Source organism: Pavona decussata, unplaced genomic scaffold (genome assembly GCF_977016875.1).
Source record: "Pavona decussata unplaced genomic scaffold, jaPavDecu1.1 SCAFFOLD_114, whole genome shotgun sequence".
Classification (NCBI taxonomy): domain Eukaryota; kingdom Metazoa; phylum Cnidaria; class Anthozoa; order Scleractinia; family Agariciidae; genus Pavona; species Pavona decussata.
Window position 1 is genome coordinate 3307177 of NW_028145528.1, and position 16644 is coordinate 3323820.

Genomic DNA, 16644 nt, shown 5'->3' on the forward strand with positions numbered 1-16644 from the left:
AGTAGTTAGGAACTGGCCTTCCATTCTATTCTCGCCTCGGTCATACAAAGAAAATAAAAATACCACGCAAATTAATCTTTCCATGTCTTTTTTCATTTTAATCTTCCTTGTTGAGATGAAAATACTCGAGCAATTGTGGGAACGACGGCGAATTGAGTGTTCTACTCTTCCTCTTAAAAGCCACTGTCCAAATATGTGCACTCTCATCGTTCATCACTTCCACACCTCGATGATTATTTACATTTTCTCATAACCTTTATTATTTGAGTTATCATCTTTTAAAAGCAACAGACTTTTTGCATTCAAGGCCATAATGAATTAAACTTCATATTCTAATTATCGATCGCTAGAAAATTCTCCAAAAATGCGCGCTCGAAATGTACAAGACGGTGTATTCTTCTAACCTACATAAATACAGACGGGCGTCTTAAGGTTCCTGAGAGAAAGTAAAAAAAACTCGGCACACAAAAGACATACAACCTGTGTATTACTTTTATAAAGTGCATTTCTTAACACACCTTTGATTGCGACGGAATATTCCTTTCGGGTGCGTATGGTTGGAGAGGGTTTATATGCTAGAAATACAAACAAAAACGTTTATGTCTTTCCAGAGTTCTATTGTTTCATTTTGAAACATTCAGTATCTCTAGGTAATTTTTTGTGCAATTAAAGAAATAAATTGTATAAGCTCAATCGGTAGTTAGAAATGTTAACTGTTCATATGCAGCTTTGCACTTTATCATGTGTAAACAGACTGGTTGCGCAACAAACTACGTTTGCTATTTTGGATACACTATATATCAATAACTCATATCAATATACAAAAGGGAAAAGGATAAAATACTGGAACCTTATTTTCTCTACTTTTTTCGTTGTCCTGAGATATTTCTGAAACAATTCTTCACAAACCACTTACTGCACTTTTCCAAAAACAACGAGTGATTAAGAGAATGTGTACAAAGTACGGTTAAAACTTGCATGACTTTGTTTCTTAAAAAAGAAGACACTAGCGCTGTTTAACTTTTCTGAAAACTGGGGCCACTTACATTCATACATAACCTTTATTTAACTTTTATTTAGTAGCACATATGGCTACTGTCTCAGAGGAAACTTAACAAAAAACTTACATGACAAAATAAATAAACAAATACAAATTACAAAGATTTCTTGTGATATATAGTTATAATGTACGTATTACGAAAGATACGGTATTTCCCCCGATGGGATTTGCGAAATAATTTCTCCATATCTTTTATTTATGTTAATAATTAAAGAACATCTCACCACTATGCTGTAAGGTCAAGCGGCACTCAAGTAATTATCAGGTATCTTGTTTGTGGGGCCAATAGAAAACAACCTCACAGGCTTGATTTGCAAGAGCGTTTAACAAGGGGGCGTAGTTTACCAGTAATAACATCACATTTTCCTGCCATAGTATACTTAAACTATCTCACAGCTATGATGTAAGGTTAAGAGGTACTCAAGTAATTATCAGGTATCTTGTTTGTGGGGCCAATAGAAACCAAGCTTACAGGCCTGATTAACAAGAGGTTTAACAAGGGGCGTAGTTTACCAGTAATAACATCACATTTTCCTGCCATAGTCTACATGCCCCTTGCCAATACTTGTGATGTCATACTTCCTTATGTTCCTTTGTTCTAAAAGCACTTGTGTTGTTAGATTTTTATCTTCAGAGTTTAGGTCGTTGCCTAGTTCATTGTATACACCATTATGTATTTGAAGGTAATAACATTTGCGTGCATCGCACTGGGAACTCTGGCACTGGTGAATGGAAAATCCATAAACACAGCAAATGGTAATTCTGACCTTTAAACGAATTTTTGAGATGTCTTACCATTGGTCCGATGGAATTCTATGTTGTCTACTTGAAGACGATTTTAAAAATCTGAAACTAAAGGAAGAGATAAACGAGGAGCAACATAGTGAGTTAGTCAAAGAATCAGAATCGCCAAACGAGAAAAGCGAGTCCAAAAATCGATACTAATGTATGGACAATGTAAATTGCCAATGCGTTTATAGGATAAGATGAGACCGTCATTTTCCTTTTTTGTAGACGAGTTTAAATGTATCAAACCAAATGAAAAGGTACGCAACAAAGCAACAACGAGTTGGTCCAAGAAGAACCAGAATCGCCAACTGAGAAAAGTGAATCCAAGAATGTATTCCATAGCGGACAAAATGTATGACTAGAGCGTGATTCAGCGTTTAAGAATCGTGAAAAGGACTTAGTTTGTCCAGTTGAACCAATAAATGGTTTTCCATTACTACTGGTGAATAAACAGGAACTTGATGGAACCCATAATGGTACAAAAAGCACGAAATTATATTTACCAGTTTGTCGAAAACCACCGCCATTTACAGACTGAAAAATAGTCTCTTTGGCCCAAGGGGGTGTAAGGGTTTAATGTTTTCGTTTTCGGTAGATTTCTTTTTCATTTTAGCTGCAACTATGCGTGTGAAACATGTAACTGCGAGGCGCGGTGTTGTAGTGGTTAGCACGTTGGACGTCAGATCTGAAAGTCGGTGGATAGACTCCTGGCTTCTGCCGCTGCACCCACCTCATATTTTTGAAGGCGAGGGGAAGGGGGGGGGGGGGGGTATCCTTCGATGCACTAGCATTCAATCCAGAGGGTAGGGAGGGAGTAGCAATACTTTTGTTTCCTTAATGCTAGAGAAACAAGGTTAAGCTCCAACCGTATGCGCCACCAAATCATTTTTTTAACTCGCTGAGCAATGAGGTGTCAATCTGTACTTTTGCAGACGAGTTAAACAATCTGGAATCAAAGGAAGATGCAGACGAGCAATCCAACGAGTTGGTCCAAGAAGAATCAGAATCACCAAGTGAAAACAACGACTCCGAAGACGGTTAGTATTTATGACGGTTCAGGCCTGATTTGTCATTTTGGTAACTTGAGAAGTTAACACCCTGTAGTTCTAAACCAGTAAAGTTAAATTAAATATTCACTGAATTGAAAACTGTATTCGCGTCTCTAGTCAATTAAAGGTATCTACTCTTGCGGTCAGAGAGATACAGTAATGATGGCAATAATGCCATAAATTTTGATGTAAAGGTCTTGTGAAATGCTCGAAGAATCCTGTCAGGATAGTGAAGTTTAATCCATTCATTCCTGCTGACAATCGGAATGGCCTTTGTCCTTCATGAAGAGAAAAGGGTTTTTAAAAACAGTAAAAAAAAAGCATACCACCAAAATCTTTCTCAGAAAAAAAATTCCCGAAAAAAACACTTGCAAGCTTTGTTTTCTTGCGACGTTGCGTATCACATTATAACGTAACCTTAAAACTAGGAACAGGTATTTTGGTGAATTGTCTAGTGAGGTCCAATCCGTGTGTTTTCTTAAGAATCTTAAATCAAAGAAAGAATTAGAAAAGCGAAAAGTTTGATAGATATAAATGAACCGTTTGTCCCTCGATTGTGTAGCATAGGTGTTGATCGCGACGCTTCGACCGCTATACTGCTGGTCTTCATCAGGCGATGGTGTCGATTGGCTGCGTATTTATATCAGTGGCACCGTGCTTGGTGGTGATTATCGATTTCGATCCCTACGTCGGGTGTTAGCAGAGTTTTCGATAGTATTTGAGAGTACCGGATCTATTCTGAAAATCACCGGATATAGATGTTCACGTCGTGGGGCGTTAAGCGAGCGCCGAAGGCGCGCAGCCGAACTTGCTAGGGAGGTTCGGACGCATGCTCCCCCGGGAAGTGTTGCGATTGATCGAACACTTTGAAGCGTTGTTTTCGACGTTCCTGAGACCGGAGAAGCAGCTTCCTATCCCTAGCTCTGGTCCTTTCTTGAAATAATTTATGATAAGAAATCCTTTTGGTTGGTCATGTTTTAAACTATAAATGTTTTTCTGATTGCACGTTAGTGAATAGCGAATTTTGTAAATCTGGTGTGCTGGGACTTTGTGTTTCAAAACTCTCAGATATTAAATTAGTCTTCATCAAGGTCTTTATCAGACTCAAAGGTTGAATCATCACATCAAAGTACCGGACATCATATAGCCTCCGGTCTCAACTGAAAACCCATTGTTAGTGACTGAAGGGTTTCGATCCTCGTTATACAGAATCCACGCTCTTCCCTCAAGGGTCCGCTGTGGCAACGATCGGCTGTTGCGCTGGTTGATCGTGGGCATCCCCGCTCCAGGAATTTCAATCAAAACTGCAGAAGCATGGATGCCCTTGATCAAACAGCACAACACCTATGCTACACAGTCGTGAGATAAACGATTAATTTTTATAAATCATTTTAAACGACGATGGTGACATATTTCGTGACATCTGCGCAGGCTTATATCTCGAGGCGAAATAGCGAAAAGTTGATCATTCTTGTAAACGGAAGTCAAAGGCTCGAGGCCCATACAAAAAATACACAGAGTCTTCCAAATGGCTGCAAAAAGGCATTGAAGAGGAAAGACTATATCAATTAAATTATGCACTTCAACTCTGAGAAACTTGTTGTCCTCAACTAATTACTCAAATTGTTTACTTTTTTAGAACAAAAAGAAAAAGATCCCTGCGTGTGCAACGGGAAGGCCCTAAAGGGAAGTAATCAAGCAACGAAGAAATCTGAATGCAATAAAAAATGCAGCACTCCTTGCAAAGACAGAGGAAAGAGAAGCCAATGTAAATGCCCAGACCAACTGAAAAACAAGTGCAACGATCTTCAAAACTCCGGGAGTGAGAAGAAAAGCAACTGCAAATGCAAAGATGGAGAAGGAAAACAGAGAGTCAGAGAAGCCATTCCTTATCCAGCGACGGCTACTTCTAGGACGAATGCCCTTGCGCCTTTGCTTGGTATAGGCAAAAAGGTCAAATCCAGCAAGAAATGTTGCTGCGATTGTTGTCACGACTGTTGCTGTGGCGACTGTTGTCATGACTGCTGCTGTGACTGCTGTCACGACTGTTGCTGTCACTGCTGCGAACCCTGCTGCTGTTGTCACTGCTGCGAGCCGTGTTGCTGCTGCCACTGCTGTGAGCCATGCTGCCACTGTTGTCATTGCTGCCATTCCTGCCCGTGTTGCGGTTGCGGTTGCGGCGGCGGTTGCGGTGGCGGTTGTGGTTGCGGTTGTGGATGCGGTTGCGGTTGTTGTAAGAAGTCAAAGGCACAGCTTAACTCCGCAGCTTTGGCGGCTGCCGCAGCGATTGCTGCCAAAAGCCCAGTACGCCATTAAAAAGCAACGTTTCACAAAATTTTTAATGATTTAACTACTTTGCTCCACGAACTCCGTCGAGTGAATTTTGCATTAAGGAATTAAGACATCGCAAATAAGATATATTCTCTTTGTGTGTTCTCTCACTGAAGAAAATAACACACTTAAAGAAAAAACGAGAGAATATAAATCTGCAAACTCCGTCGACAAACTGCAATGTTTAAAATACCATTTGAGTTTTTCAATAACTACAACAGACACTGAACTGTGTTTGCTTTTTTGAAGTAATATCCGCAAAAAGGTGTTCACCCAAGCTTCGCGTTTTGTATGAAAGAGCAAATGTACATGATTTCATGCACAAGGCTCATTCTAATAAGCTTCAAAAAGACACGTGTAAGCAAGGAAACTGACTAAAATAAATCCAAGTTAACGTTGTTCAGCTGCTTAAGATATTGAGTTAAATAAACTTATGAACCGATTACTTTACTTAGCCGCCTCTAACAAACGACTACCCACCACCCACCTTAATTAAGTAGAGTTCCCGAGAAAATGTCAGTTCGGCATTGTAAAGAATACTCAAAGATCACCTCTATTAAGCCACCGCTCCCACCTTCGCGTCGTTCCCGGCAATGAGTTATTTCTTGTTACGTTGTTTTGTACCCCGCGGACATACAAGCGAAGTCACATTGATGCAGTGAGGGATTTTGTAAAGGCATAACCCATAATTTCATCTTGTGATGATGTTTGTTATAATGGCTCGTATTTGAGTGGCACTGGTGAGGGTCTGTAGCGTTATCGAATGGGAAGGGGGACATACTAGTTGGTTAACACTTTCTACTGTAGCCAGTAACTCATGCATCCGCCCAGAAAGCGGGGTAATGCCGATAAATTATGGTAATTACGTAAAGAATACCGAAAATAGTACACATTTAGCTGAAGTATTTTTTGTTCCAACATCATCTAGACATGTCTCACATCAAAAGTAAAACGTCCGCAATGAAATAAATGCGATGGTATATTTTAAGCCTGGTGAATAGATGAGAATGATGTATTGTTAAGTGAGTGACATAGGCGGGTTTCCTTTCTCCGAGTATGCCTGTGTCACTCACTGAATAATACATAATTCTCAAAAGTAAAACACGTTGTCCCATGCCAATTATGAATCGAACCAACGTCTCCCCCGTATCTTGTCGGGTGCGATAAGCTGTACACTATCGAGGCATTACTATGCGGGCATGCGCGTAGTTATGGTTGTAAAAATGGCTTGTTTATGTATCATACCTGATACAACTGTCATCCGATTCTCGCAAAAGTTTGAGATGTGTCTCAGGGGTAAACAAATGCTAAAACCACAGATGTTGACGCCCCCTCCGCAGGGGCGACATACTAACACCTAGTGCGACCGACGTACTCTCAACGATCACCAGAAGCAATTATTGCTGGCTGTCATATTCGTGGGGAGAATACGAGTGAGTGTTTGTTTTAAAATGGCATAAATCCAAGTTTCTTTTTCCAAGCGACAATATTTCCAGTCCTCGAAGGTGGCCGTTCAACTGGTTCAATAGCACGTTAAACTGTATATAAGACGCCCTTCCCTCCCCGCCGAGCCTCCAGACTTAGTCACTAATTAGTCATTAGCGCTCGCGCAGACTTTGCAAAAAAGCCAAAAACAAAGCTGGAGAAGCATTGATTTGAAAGTTTTACGGACCCTAATATTCTTGTTGAAGCACACAATCTTTTCTCTTCAATTTTATGATGCAATAGTTTTTGTTTTTCATCTTTCACTTAATCTCACAATTTTTAGACAATTTTAAGAGACAGTAGTAGATCTTGATAATCGTACTGTCATTATAATTTATTCGTCGAGAGACGCCAAAATTGGCAGGCGTCAGACTTTAAAAATTGTTATGAATGCTCCATGCGAAATCTTAGTTCATTTTTTAGATACTCTAGAGGCTAAAAGTATAACGTGAAGACTATTTAGTACCCGGCAGCCTATCCCTTCCCCTCATCCTGGTACCAAGAGGTCACAAAACGCGCTCCCACAAAAAGATTTAGATGACGTCTCGTACTCCCGTAACTCCTAAAACCTTTTACGTGGGATTTCTTGTCATCGTTGTATGTATTACTATTCCGGAATAGGGTCAATCGAGCGCATCCTTAAATGCAGTGCGTACCTGCGCGGTACGTAGTGCTGTTTTCGTAGAAATGCCATGGTATGTGAATGCAAGATGTCACCAAGCAATTGTTCCAGAATCAGCTAAACTCCATGCAGGGAAGAAAAATAGAAGACTCGTAACCATACACATATGATCAGCGAGTAGCTTTATTGATCTAAAATGCTAAAACGAGACTAAATACAAACACTTAAGAGCGGCGGTCAGAAAATATCAAGCATTTGGTGGCAGAACTCGTGAAATCAATTTCGCTCATTTTTCTGGCTACAAAAAGCCCTTAAGTAGAGAACAAATTAGACGCCTTTAGTTTTCTTTAGGAGCGCTTAACGTTCTAGAAAACTGAGATAAACAAATTTAACCCGCGAGAATCCCGAAAGTACCCGCACGGCAGTGTGAAATTAATATTCTGAACTGACTCTTCCGTCTGGAAAGAAAGGAGATCCATGGTATTGTTATACTCGGTATTGACAGAGGAAGCACCGCACGTTTATAGCAGAGTTTGAACAGGACTTAACCATTATTAATTAAAGCAAACAGAGCTTAGGAAAATGTCCCTTTTCTAAACAGGAAAAATCCCGCAAAAACGGATAAATTTTAAAGATGGTCTTCGATATGTGGTATAAGGCCGATTTTTCTTAAACTTTGCCTTTTAAGTAATGTAACGTTGTTCTTGATAATGTATTAAAATCACCCTGGGTTTTGAATTAAACACTTCACACGACCGTTTTGAAGTCACCATAATTCGTTTAGAATTCCGACAACGGCTAAATAAACAACCGTTGTTGCGTTACCGTGGCAATGAACAGACTAATTTTACATATATCAAAAAAGCGTAATGAAAACGCATTTCTTTTAATCTTTACATCTTTTTTAATTACAATAAGGAAAAGTCCGGTTTTGGAACCGATTTTTCTCTTTTGCGGTGTGAGATTTTTGCTTATAAAACCATATCTAGTAAGGACCAGTAAGCGTCTCGATGTCCATTTCTAGAGTTCGCTCAGGTGTCAGATTGCCAATGAAACTGCATCAAAAGGAAATCTGTGGGGTTGAAGTTCTCCCCTATGGCTATGGTAAAATGCTCGCCGAAATAAAAATTGGAGACCGGTCAAACTTTCCTATTCTGTTTTTAATTCGCTAAATAGTTAGGGTTGCGTTTTACAAATTCCGAAATCAACAATAATCAGTGAATGTTAAATATCACGCATTGGTGTTTACTAAAGTAAATTGAATTAGTAAAGTTAAAGTAAGATAAATCCAATTACGGAAACTTGAAAATTTGTCACTTTAAATTTGGTTTGATATTCTTGTGTTGTCATGGAAGCATGGAGGTGTTCTTTTAGCTCCTTGGTCGTAGGTCCTTGCTCTTACGACCCCAAACGCTTTCCAAACTATTTTCAGTTTTTCCAAAATCTGTAATTCCGCTAGAAAATAAGATTAATAACCTTTTTTGCGTAATCATTCCGCAAAAACTGTATATCTTGATAGAAAAATTCGTGAAGCCATTAATATGTCGCAAAAAGTAACGTTATCTGACGTTTTTGGTGAAAACTAAACACTAAAAGTGACTTTCAAATTTTCTTATTTCTGAGGACGGCAGTTTTTTTACAAATTTGTCTCTATTGAATTTGTTAAAACTTGCGGATAGCGAAAAAATGTAATTTTAAGGTATGAAAAGTTCTTCTCTTTTAGCGGATGAGGAAATTCGTTCCTCAGAAACTGATATAATAGGTGATTAATCAGACGTTACCTTTCAACCATAAAAAAGGCATTGCCACATGCATAATTTTTCATGCATCAAAACCAAGGGTCCGAAATTCGGACCCTTGGTTTCGACTCCGCTAAAATCATCAAAAAACAAAATGCTGAATTTATTCAGAAACCAAGGGTCCAAAATTCGGACCCTTGGTTTCGACTCCGCTATTAAAAATCATCAAAAAACACCATGCTAAATTTATGTAGAAACCAAGGGTCCGAAATTCGGACCCTTGGTTTCGACTCCGCTAAAATCAGCAAAAAAACACCATGCTAAATTTATGTAGAAACCAAGGGACCGAAATTCGGACCCTTGGTTTCGACTCCGCTAAAATCATCAAAAAACACCATGCTGATTTCATTCAGAAACCAAGGGTCCGAAATTCGGACCCTTGGATTTGACTCCGCTAAAATCATCAAAAAAAAAAAAAAAAAACCATGCTGAATTCATTCAGAAACCAAGGGTCCGAAATTCGGACCCTCGGATTTGACTCCGCCGGCTAAAATCATCAAAAACACCATGCTGAATTTATTCAGAAACCAAGGGTCTGAAATTCGGACCCTTGGTTTTGACTCCGCTAAAAATCAAAAAACACCATGCTTAATTTATTTTGGAAAGCAAGGGTCCACAAATGTGGAAATACATTAATTTAGAAAGCCGTATTGCTAAATTTGGACCCTCGCATGTGACTTGCCTATCAATTCACTAAATACAGGGTGCCTTTTGATTAACGTTATTTGCCATATGATGCAGAATGCCCACTGATTGTTAGATAATTTACTTTCATGAGAATACTAATTCAAATGTCATCAATAATGCAAAATGTGCTAAGTTCCAATAGAATTAGATTTAATCACTGTGTCCCTGTTAGGTTCTCCTCTCTAGTCTTGTACGCTTTCCTTAAAAAGGCTTTAGTTCCTGGTAACAATTTGGAATTTTCGTCCAGTGAAAATCCAAAGCACTTGATACAGGTTTTTGGCAGTTGCTGCGTCCAGAGCTGGTTCTCATTAGACCCTCTGCGTGCAGGAAGTGTGTGTGGCCGCCATTCCTTATTATAAGAGCCCCTCCAGTAACAGATAACGAACCCATCCTCGTTAACTTCAAAAACCTTTCCAATAACTGGATGCTTGTGATAATTTTCGAGTTCCACTGCAACAAAATCTCCTTCTTGCAGTAGGTCTACATCGACGTTTTCTTGGACATCTTGTGCTCGCCTGGCAGGGTTCAGTTCTGTAAGGGCCTGTGTAAATCTGCCAGCGGTAAAGTAAGAGGAAGTGAAGTTTACATCTTATTTTATCATTTTTTTTAGTAATAAAAATGTACAGCAACATGATTATTAGACAAAAATCGTTACTTGCAGTCAACGCCATAAATAAATTTGTCTCAATATTTTGCCTCTATAACATTGACACGTTATTTAAATTTACCGAGGTAGGTGGTTTTTTTTTATTCTTTTATTTTTGCTTTCTTTTCTATTGCTGTTCCCCTTTCCCATTGAGCGAGTTAGAACGTAATTCTTCTCCCTGCTTATATCGTATTCTGTGGGTTTTATAAGAGCCGCTACAGAGAGAACACACAGTACGGTTGTTTCGCTTTTCACGTCACGGAAAACGGAATTTAAGAGAAAAGTGATATCGTGCTTAGAATGTTTAGACTCAATTATTATTGATTATGAATGATATCTACCTCTTCAAGAGGTGCAGTCTCCTTCTCTCGCAGCTGGGAAATATCATGGCATAATGGGGTTGACAGGCCTACGCGACTCTCATGCATGTGCGTGTTTAGCCTAAATAAGAGTTTTTCCCTCACGGGTTATGTCTTCCAAAGAATACCCTTTTCTCTATGAAAAGAGCGGTGCTTCCGCTAAAATTTTCTTTCAGCGCTGGATTTTCTTCTTATTAAATGCCATCTATGATTTGGAGGATTTGCGCGATGAACACTGAGCAAAGCCATGTGTTTAACTGTCGCATGTGTTATAATTGATCTCAAAGGTCATTTTGACCTCTTGTTGTTACGTTTCCGTTTAGCGACTGTCGTTCTTATGCCTTTGTGGCATTTAGTTTAGGCTTGGTATGGCTCATTTCAGTGCGTCTGGTGACAGTATAGCCTCTCTTTTTGTCGTTGTAAGGATAGGATTTGAACCGTGTAATAACTATACATTATCTTGCAGCTTTTGTCAGATTACCGGGCCCGGCTATTTGCTTTTGTTGCAAGATGCTGTGCTTCTTATCACGGTTATTTGTGCTTATAGAGCTGGCTATCCAACTAAACCAAGAATTTTGAAATAAAATGAATTGCCGAATTTTTAGCGCTGTTTTCTCGAATAATTTTTTTTCACTTGGAGGAGCCACTTCAAATTTGTTCGTTTGCCTTAAAAAAAATTTGGACAGTGGCTAGTGTAAACAACAAAAACGTGTCTGCGAATTTTTTCATTCGAAATATTTTTTCTCCGAGAGAGATTTTTGTACGATTACTCCACATTTTTTTCATCCTATTTCGAAAATGCTCTATAACTTTTCACTGCGATTGAATATGGCAAAACGCAGACACGTTTTTTTTAGCGCTTTGGGTCCGGAAACTGAGGAGCAAATTTTAAAAATTAGCAAAAAACAAAATTCACTTTGACTTGTAGATTTAAAAAAGGTGATTCGGACGCTCGCAATTAGAGGTCGTGAAAAATTCGACAATTCATTTTATTTCAAAGTTCTTGGTATAGTTTGATAGCCAGGTCTATAAGCTTTAATTTGATATGGGGGTTTAGGTATCTACAGTTTAAACTGGACGCGCTAGATTGCTTAAACGCGAAACACCTCTGAAGGTACCGGGTAACCTTAGTAGTAACAATTATAGACTTATCATTCTTGCTAACACACACAGATAATGTTTTTGTTTGTTGTTTGAAATGTTGGTGGCCAAGTCATTAAATAAGGTAGGGAGGATTCCGAGCGGTAATTGTAAAAGATGTTGTTGTTTCCTGCCGCAATAAACTTTGGCGGCGCGGAAAACAACTAACGGAAAACCACCGGCGTTTGCGGCGGGCTATTTGAATAGCTGCCCTAATTAATTTTATCTGTTAGAATTCTTGCCAAATATTCTTAAGCTCTCCCTTTGTCGTCAAATCAGTTATTATCATAGACTGTTTTTTTTTTGTCATACAATCGAGTGCCTCGATTCATTTATTGATAAAAGAGGCTAATCATGAAATAAACGACATATTTTGCCAGACAGAGGCAGCAAGCGCTGACTGATCAGCAGTTATCAAATTTAAACGGTGCGAGTGTACATTATACTCAAACACGGAAAGGCCTGCAGTAAACTCAAAATGAGCACAGTTTTGCTATTCTCGTAGATGACGGCCACGCCGGCTACTCAATTTTGTTAAATTAAAGTACTGATACGCGCTTGTAACACCATCTTGAAGAAATCAGGAGCGATTTCCTACCAGAAGTTTAATTACGTTCAGGATGAGAGATAGTTAGCCAGGGCAGAGTTACTCTTGTTTCCTTTATTTGTTTTTGTTTTTGTTTTTTTGTTTGTTTTTTTTTCCCCTCTTTGCGTCTTTCACTATACTTCTAGAGCGATTCGTACATAGCTTCTGTTTATTGTTTTCTCTTAAGCAGTTATTGTTTGCGTCAACATGAATCCTGAATCGCTATACTGAGCAAAACTAGAGAAATATGATTTTACCAACTCACACGTACGAGAAGAACTCAGTTTTCCTTGATCCCCGCTATTACTATCATCAAACCCAATTGCGTGCTCGCTCCCTAACAAAAAAAAAATGAATAAAAAAAGGAAAAAAAAATCAAATTAATGAAATGAAACAGTTACAAGAATAAAGCTCAACGTATTTAAAATTTTCTACAGAGTGTATACAAATACTTCATCCTGGATTTGAAGCACTCGACATGAAACATGCTAAGAGTGAACATGATTAAATAAAAGAAAGATCCTATTAATTCAATTTATTCTTTCATCTGCAGTTTAAATATATGTTTTATATATTCATTTTCCTTTATTCATACTTCAAGTTTTTATTAAGAAATCTGCAGCTCCCAGATGGCTTGACAGCTCAGTTGGTAGAGCATTGGGAGGGTCTTCTATTTAATCTGTCATCCGCAGTTCAAATTTATGTTCCATATATTCATAATGAGTAAAAACGATGTACGATGGAGGTGCAGAACTGGTTTTATCTTATAATATATTTTTATAGGATAATTTCTTTTATTCCATACAAACTAGCGTTTTGAGGTATAAAAAGAGTACTCTATAAAGATAGCCGGGACAGAGAATAGAAAACTCACTTATTCCGTAATGTGGAAACAAATTTAATGAACTTCATGACAGACTATAGAGACAAATGCAAAACACATACCGGGATATGATGATGACCTGGAGGAGTCACTGGCGTCATCAAATCCTATTGCATGCATTTCTGCTACAGAACAAATATTTCAGTAACAAATTCATTGAAAAAAACTCAAGAATTTATTTGTACTGACGTTAGTCCTGTTTTAAATTAAAGCTTTACTATGAACACAAACCACGCGAATGCGTAATTGTATAATTTGAAATTTCAAAAATGCGGTGCCAATCTCCTGCTCCGCACGCATGTTACACTCAAAGAACTGTTTATCGTTTGTGTCAAATAGAAATAAATTTTGCGAGACAACTCAAGGCATAAATCCTAATCCAATCATGGTCTACAGTGCTTTTAACTCCCTCAAAAAATAAATAAAATAAAATAAAGTAAAAAATGGAAGGGTATATATACCGGACTGTGTATTTGGTATTGATGAGTCCCGGCTGGAGTCATCGAACCCAATGGCATACTCATTTTCTGAAATAAACAACTGCACTTTAGTTTAAGGGTAACTCAAGACGATTCAAGACTATCCTCTTTTAAAACTGAAATGAATACACTGTTTTGTTTAGTAAGTAAACAACATTTTAATTTTGACCAAATGTTTTGAAAATGAACGCATTGAATACGAATAAAATAATATACTCGGAAAATTTTAAGGCTAACAATAAGCCAAATGAAGGTTATCGTGGTCAAGCCCGCATAGATTTATTGAAATACCGTACTATAGCAGGTAAGAGAACTTTACAGGCTCAAATTGCCCCAAAAATATTTAAATAAGAATTAGAAGCGCTCAGCCTTAGGCCCAAAATTAGGCGTTCTTACAAACAAAAAAAGAGTGTATTATAGTTACAGCATTAAATGAAAGGACAAAGATCACGATGCTACATAGTTACCAGATTTAACAGGAGAGCACGTTTTACTGGTTCCTTCTAATCCAACGGCACATATATCCTCTAAAATTGAAGTCAGTGTCAAGAACAAATTTTGATGTGAGAACATAGTTGTACGTTAATTAAGAGAATTCAAAGCGTTCTTGTCCCAATATAAGAAAACTTAAGCCAACAAGAAGTCATCAGATTAATAATGATTGAACCTTACCGTCGTCTTGAAAGAAAGTGCTACTTTCCACATTCAAGCATCTTCTGAAAGAGCAAGTAGCTGTTTCTGGAGCTTCTCTAATTCCCTTATTCACTGGCTCTTCCTTGAAAGGAGACGGGAAAGAACTTCTCGTATCCGAGTCTTCATCCATGATGAAAAGAAGCTGCCGCGTGGACCTCTAATAAGTCATTTTGTTGAGCAGCCGTTTTGGCAGCAAACTGTAACTGCTTTTTTGGTATTCAACAAACGTAAATTTGGTTACTCTTTTTCCGGCCACATCCGGTAGCACTGCGCCCGCGGGCCTTACAGAAAGGCTCGGTTGTCAATAATCCTGCCGCGAATAGCGACCGCATTCGCTTCCGTTCAGTGCTCTAGAAAAAGATAAAGACTGCTGCGGTCAACTGAAACCACGACAAAAAAGAAAAAAATGTTTGTGGCAAACGTGTTATGTCAAGATATAAAAGCATGAGGTTCCTGAACTTTTGTCCATTGGCCACCGCCCAATTTAGTGTAGAGCATTTTTGATCGACGGCCAAGTTAATTTGCAGATCCTACCCCCGGTTGACGAAACTGAGATCAGTATAGCTCGACAACACTTCATTCGCGATCGGTTAGCAGAAGATCACAAAAACGAGAATAACAATGCCCGAAACTTCAGTATGGTCCGATCGAAGGAGAAGATGTTTTTATTTACCTCGGTAAAGATAGACTGAAGTTGCAACAAGTTTATGGGAAAGTCTTGAGTGTTGAGAAATCCACATATAAGGGAGCGACTACCTTACAGGTAAGGACCTACCTCTTTCAGTTATATGGCAGTAATTATTCAACTGCATGCTCCTTGTCTCATGTTTGCAATTTTTTGACAAAAGTAAGAGCCTATGTGATTTGTGTTTTGTAGTTCCGTTTTGAGCCATGCCCAAAAGGATCTCATACAAAGTGCCATTTGAAACTTAAATATTTCAACCGCCATAACAGCGATGGAAATTTCAAGAAAATAGTAAAGGAGACCAGTCATGACGAATGGGTATTGCGATTCAATCAGGAAATCGAAAGGTTGAACTCCGTGAGCCGTACCGCTACCACTGCTGTAAATCAAGTTATCCAAAAACGAGAGAGGTCTCCATGAGCGCACGCGGCTGCGAAGATAATGAAGGTGACACTTCGTTGAACACATCTTCGGACAGAAGTTTAAGTTTACGTGAAAGCACCGATCTGGAAATCACCCACATAACAGGAGAGGCCAGCTTATCAGGTATGAAAACAAAAATATTATTAAGAACATCAAGAAGGCGAAACCCTTCCCATTTCTATCGGAATTACAAAGTGACATCATTATTTTAATCTTCGAGACAGTATAGTGCCATATAAAATAAAAATAACGGGACTTTTTGATCACATTTAAGATGCTATTAACAATTATTTAGAAAGACTTAGCAAAGGCTCTGAAAGAAGTCAAATTTCTGGATGTTTTGCGTTGCTGCCATGGAACTACACCGAGTGAAATTTTTCTGTGTTCACACGAAAGAATCGGAGGCATCTTAAAAATGTGTTATCTGTTATAACAGATAACTCCTATCCTGTCAGATGACTGATGAACAGTCTAAACGAAATCCAGGCTGAAAATTTGAAAGTTAACGTCACGGCTATTAGGCTACTGGTTGCGAAAATGGAATGTGGGGGAAAAATGGAAAAGTTGCGAATACATCAAACAAGTCAAAGAAATTTCGCTCGATTGTATAGTTCAGTTTGTCCTCGGCTATACAACAGGAAAAAATTGCTTTCCACGGACTTTTTTTTTATTTTGTTTAATGATTTTGGCACATGTCTGTTATGGAGTTATCCGGCAGGGAACACTAGCCAGCCAATTAACTGCTTTCTTGCTGTTAGAAAAAGAAGGGGGGCACCGCCTTTTCGATACTCGTTCTTTTTGAATGAAGACGTAGCGCTTCCTTTTGATCGAAAAAAAAAAATGGTCGTTTTGGTAGGACAACAAATGGTGCAACAGTCCTTCCGGTTTCCTTTCCACTGGATTTTTTTGTGAAAAAAAAGGAATAATT

At 38.5% G+C, this 16644-nt stretch overlaps 2 protein-coding genes across 3 annotated transcripts; one reads left to right on the forward strand and one right to left on the reverse strand.

Annotated features, from left to right (window-relative positions):
• Window positions 1-1565: 1565 nt before the first annotated feature.
• Window positions 1566-5645, forward strand: LOC146470251 (uncharacterized). Its single transcript, XM_085122309.1, has 3 exons — window positions 1566-1816; window positions 2782-2886; window positions 4538-5645. The coding sequence occupies exons 1-3, from the start codon at window positions 1732-1734 to the stop codon at window positions 5212-5214; spliced, it is 867 nt and encodes a 288-aa protein (XP_084978435.1). The 5' UTR covers window positions 1566-1731; the 3' UTR covers window positions 5215-5645.
• A 6644-nt stretch (window positions 5646-12289) lies between these two features.
• On the reverse strand, window positions 12290-15644 carry LOC146470252 (uncharacterized). Of its 2 annotated transcripts, XM_085122326.1 has the most exons (5): window positions 14588-15644; window positions 14383-14442; window positions 13898-13963; window positions 13499-13558; window positions 12290-12890 (listed from the first exon to the last, which is right to left on the reverse strand). In XM_085122326.1, the coding sequence occupies exons 1-5, from the start codon at window positions 14736-14738 to the stop codon at window positions 12736-12738; spliced, it is 492 nt and encodes a 163-aa protein (XP_084978452.1). In that variant the 5' UTR covers window positions 14739-15644; the 3' UTR covers window positions 12290-12735. The 2 variants fall into 2 exon arrangements, with proteins under 2 accessions (XP_084978452.1, XP_084978453.1); XM_085122327.1 differs by lacking the exon at window positions 14383-14442.
• Window positions 15645-16644: the final 1000 nt, after the last annotated feature.

Excerpts from the sequence above, each read along its gene's own strand:
- LOC146470252 (XM_085122326.1), bottom strand. The coding sequence starts at position 14,738 with ATGGATGAAGACTCGGATACGAGAAGTTCTTTCCCGTCTCCTTTCAAG. Across the intron at positions 13,559-13,897 it reads AATACCAAATACACAGTCCG|AAATGCATGCAATAGGATTT; the intron begins GTATATATACCC and ends GTTCTGTAGCAG. Across the intron at positions 12,891-13,498 it reads CAGGTCATCATCATATCCCG|GGAGCGAGCACGCAATTGGG; the intron begins GTATGTGTTTTG and ends TTTTTTTGTTAG.
- LOC146470251 (XM_085122309.1), top strand. The coding sequence starts at position 1,732 with ATGTATTTGAAGGTAATAACATTTGCGTGCATCGCACTGGGAACTCTG. Across the intron at positions 1,817-2,781 it reads ATCCATAAACACAGCAAATG|ACGAGTTAAACAATCTGGAA; the intron begins GTAATTCTGACC and ends GTACTTTTGCAG. Across the intron at positions 2,887-4,537 it reads AAACAACGACTCCGAAGACG|AACAAAAAGAAAAAGATCCC; the intron begins GTTAGTATTTAT and ends TTACTTTTTTAG.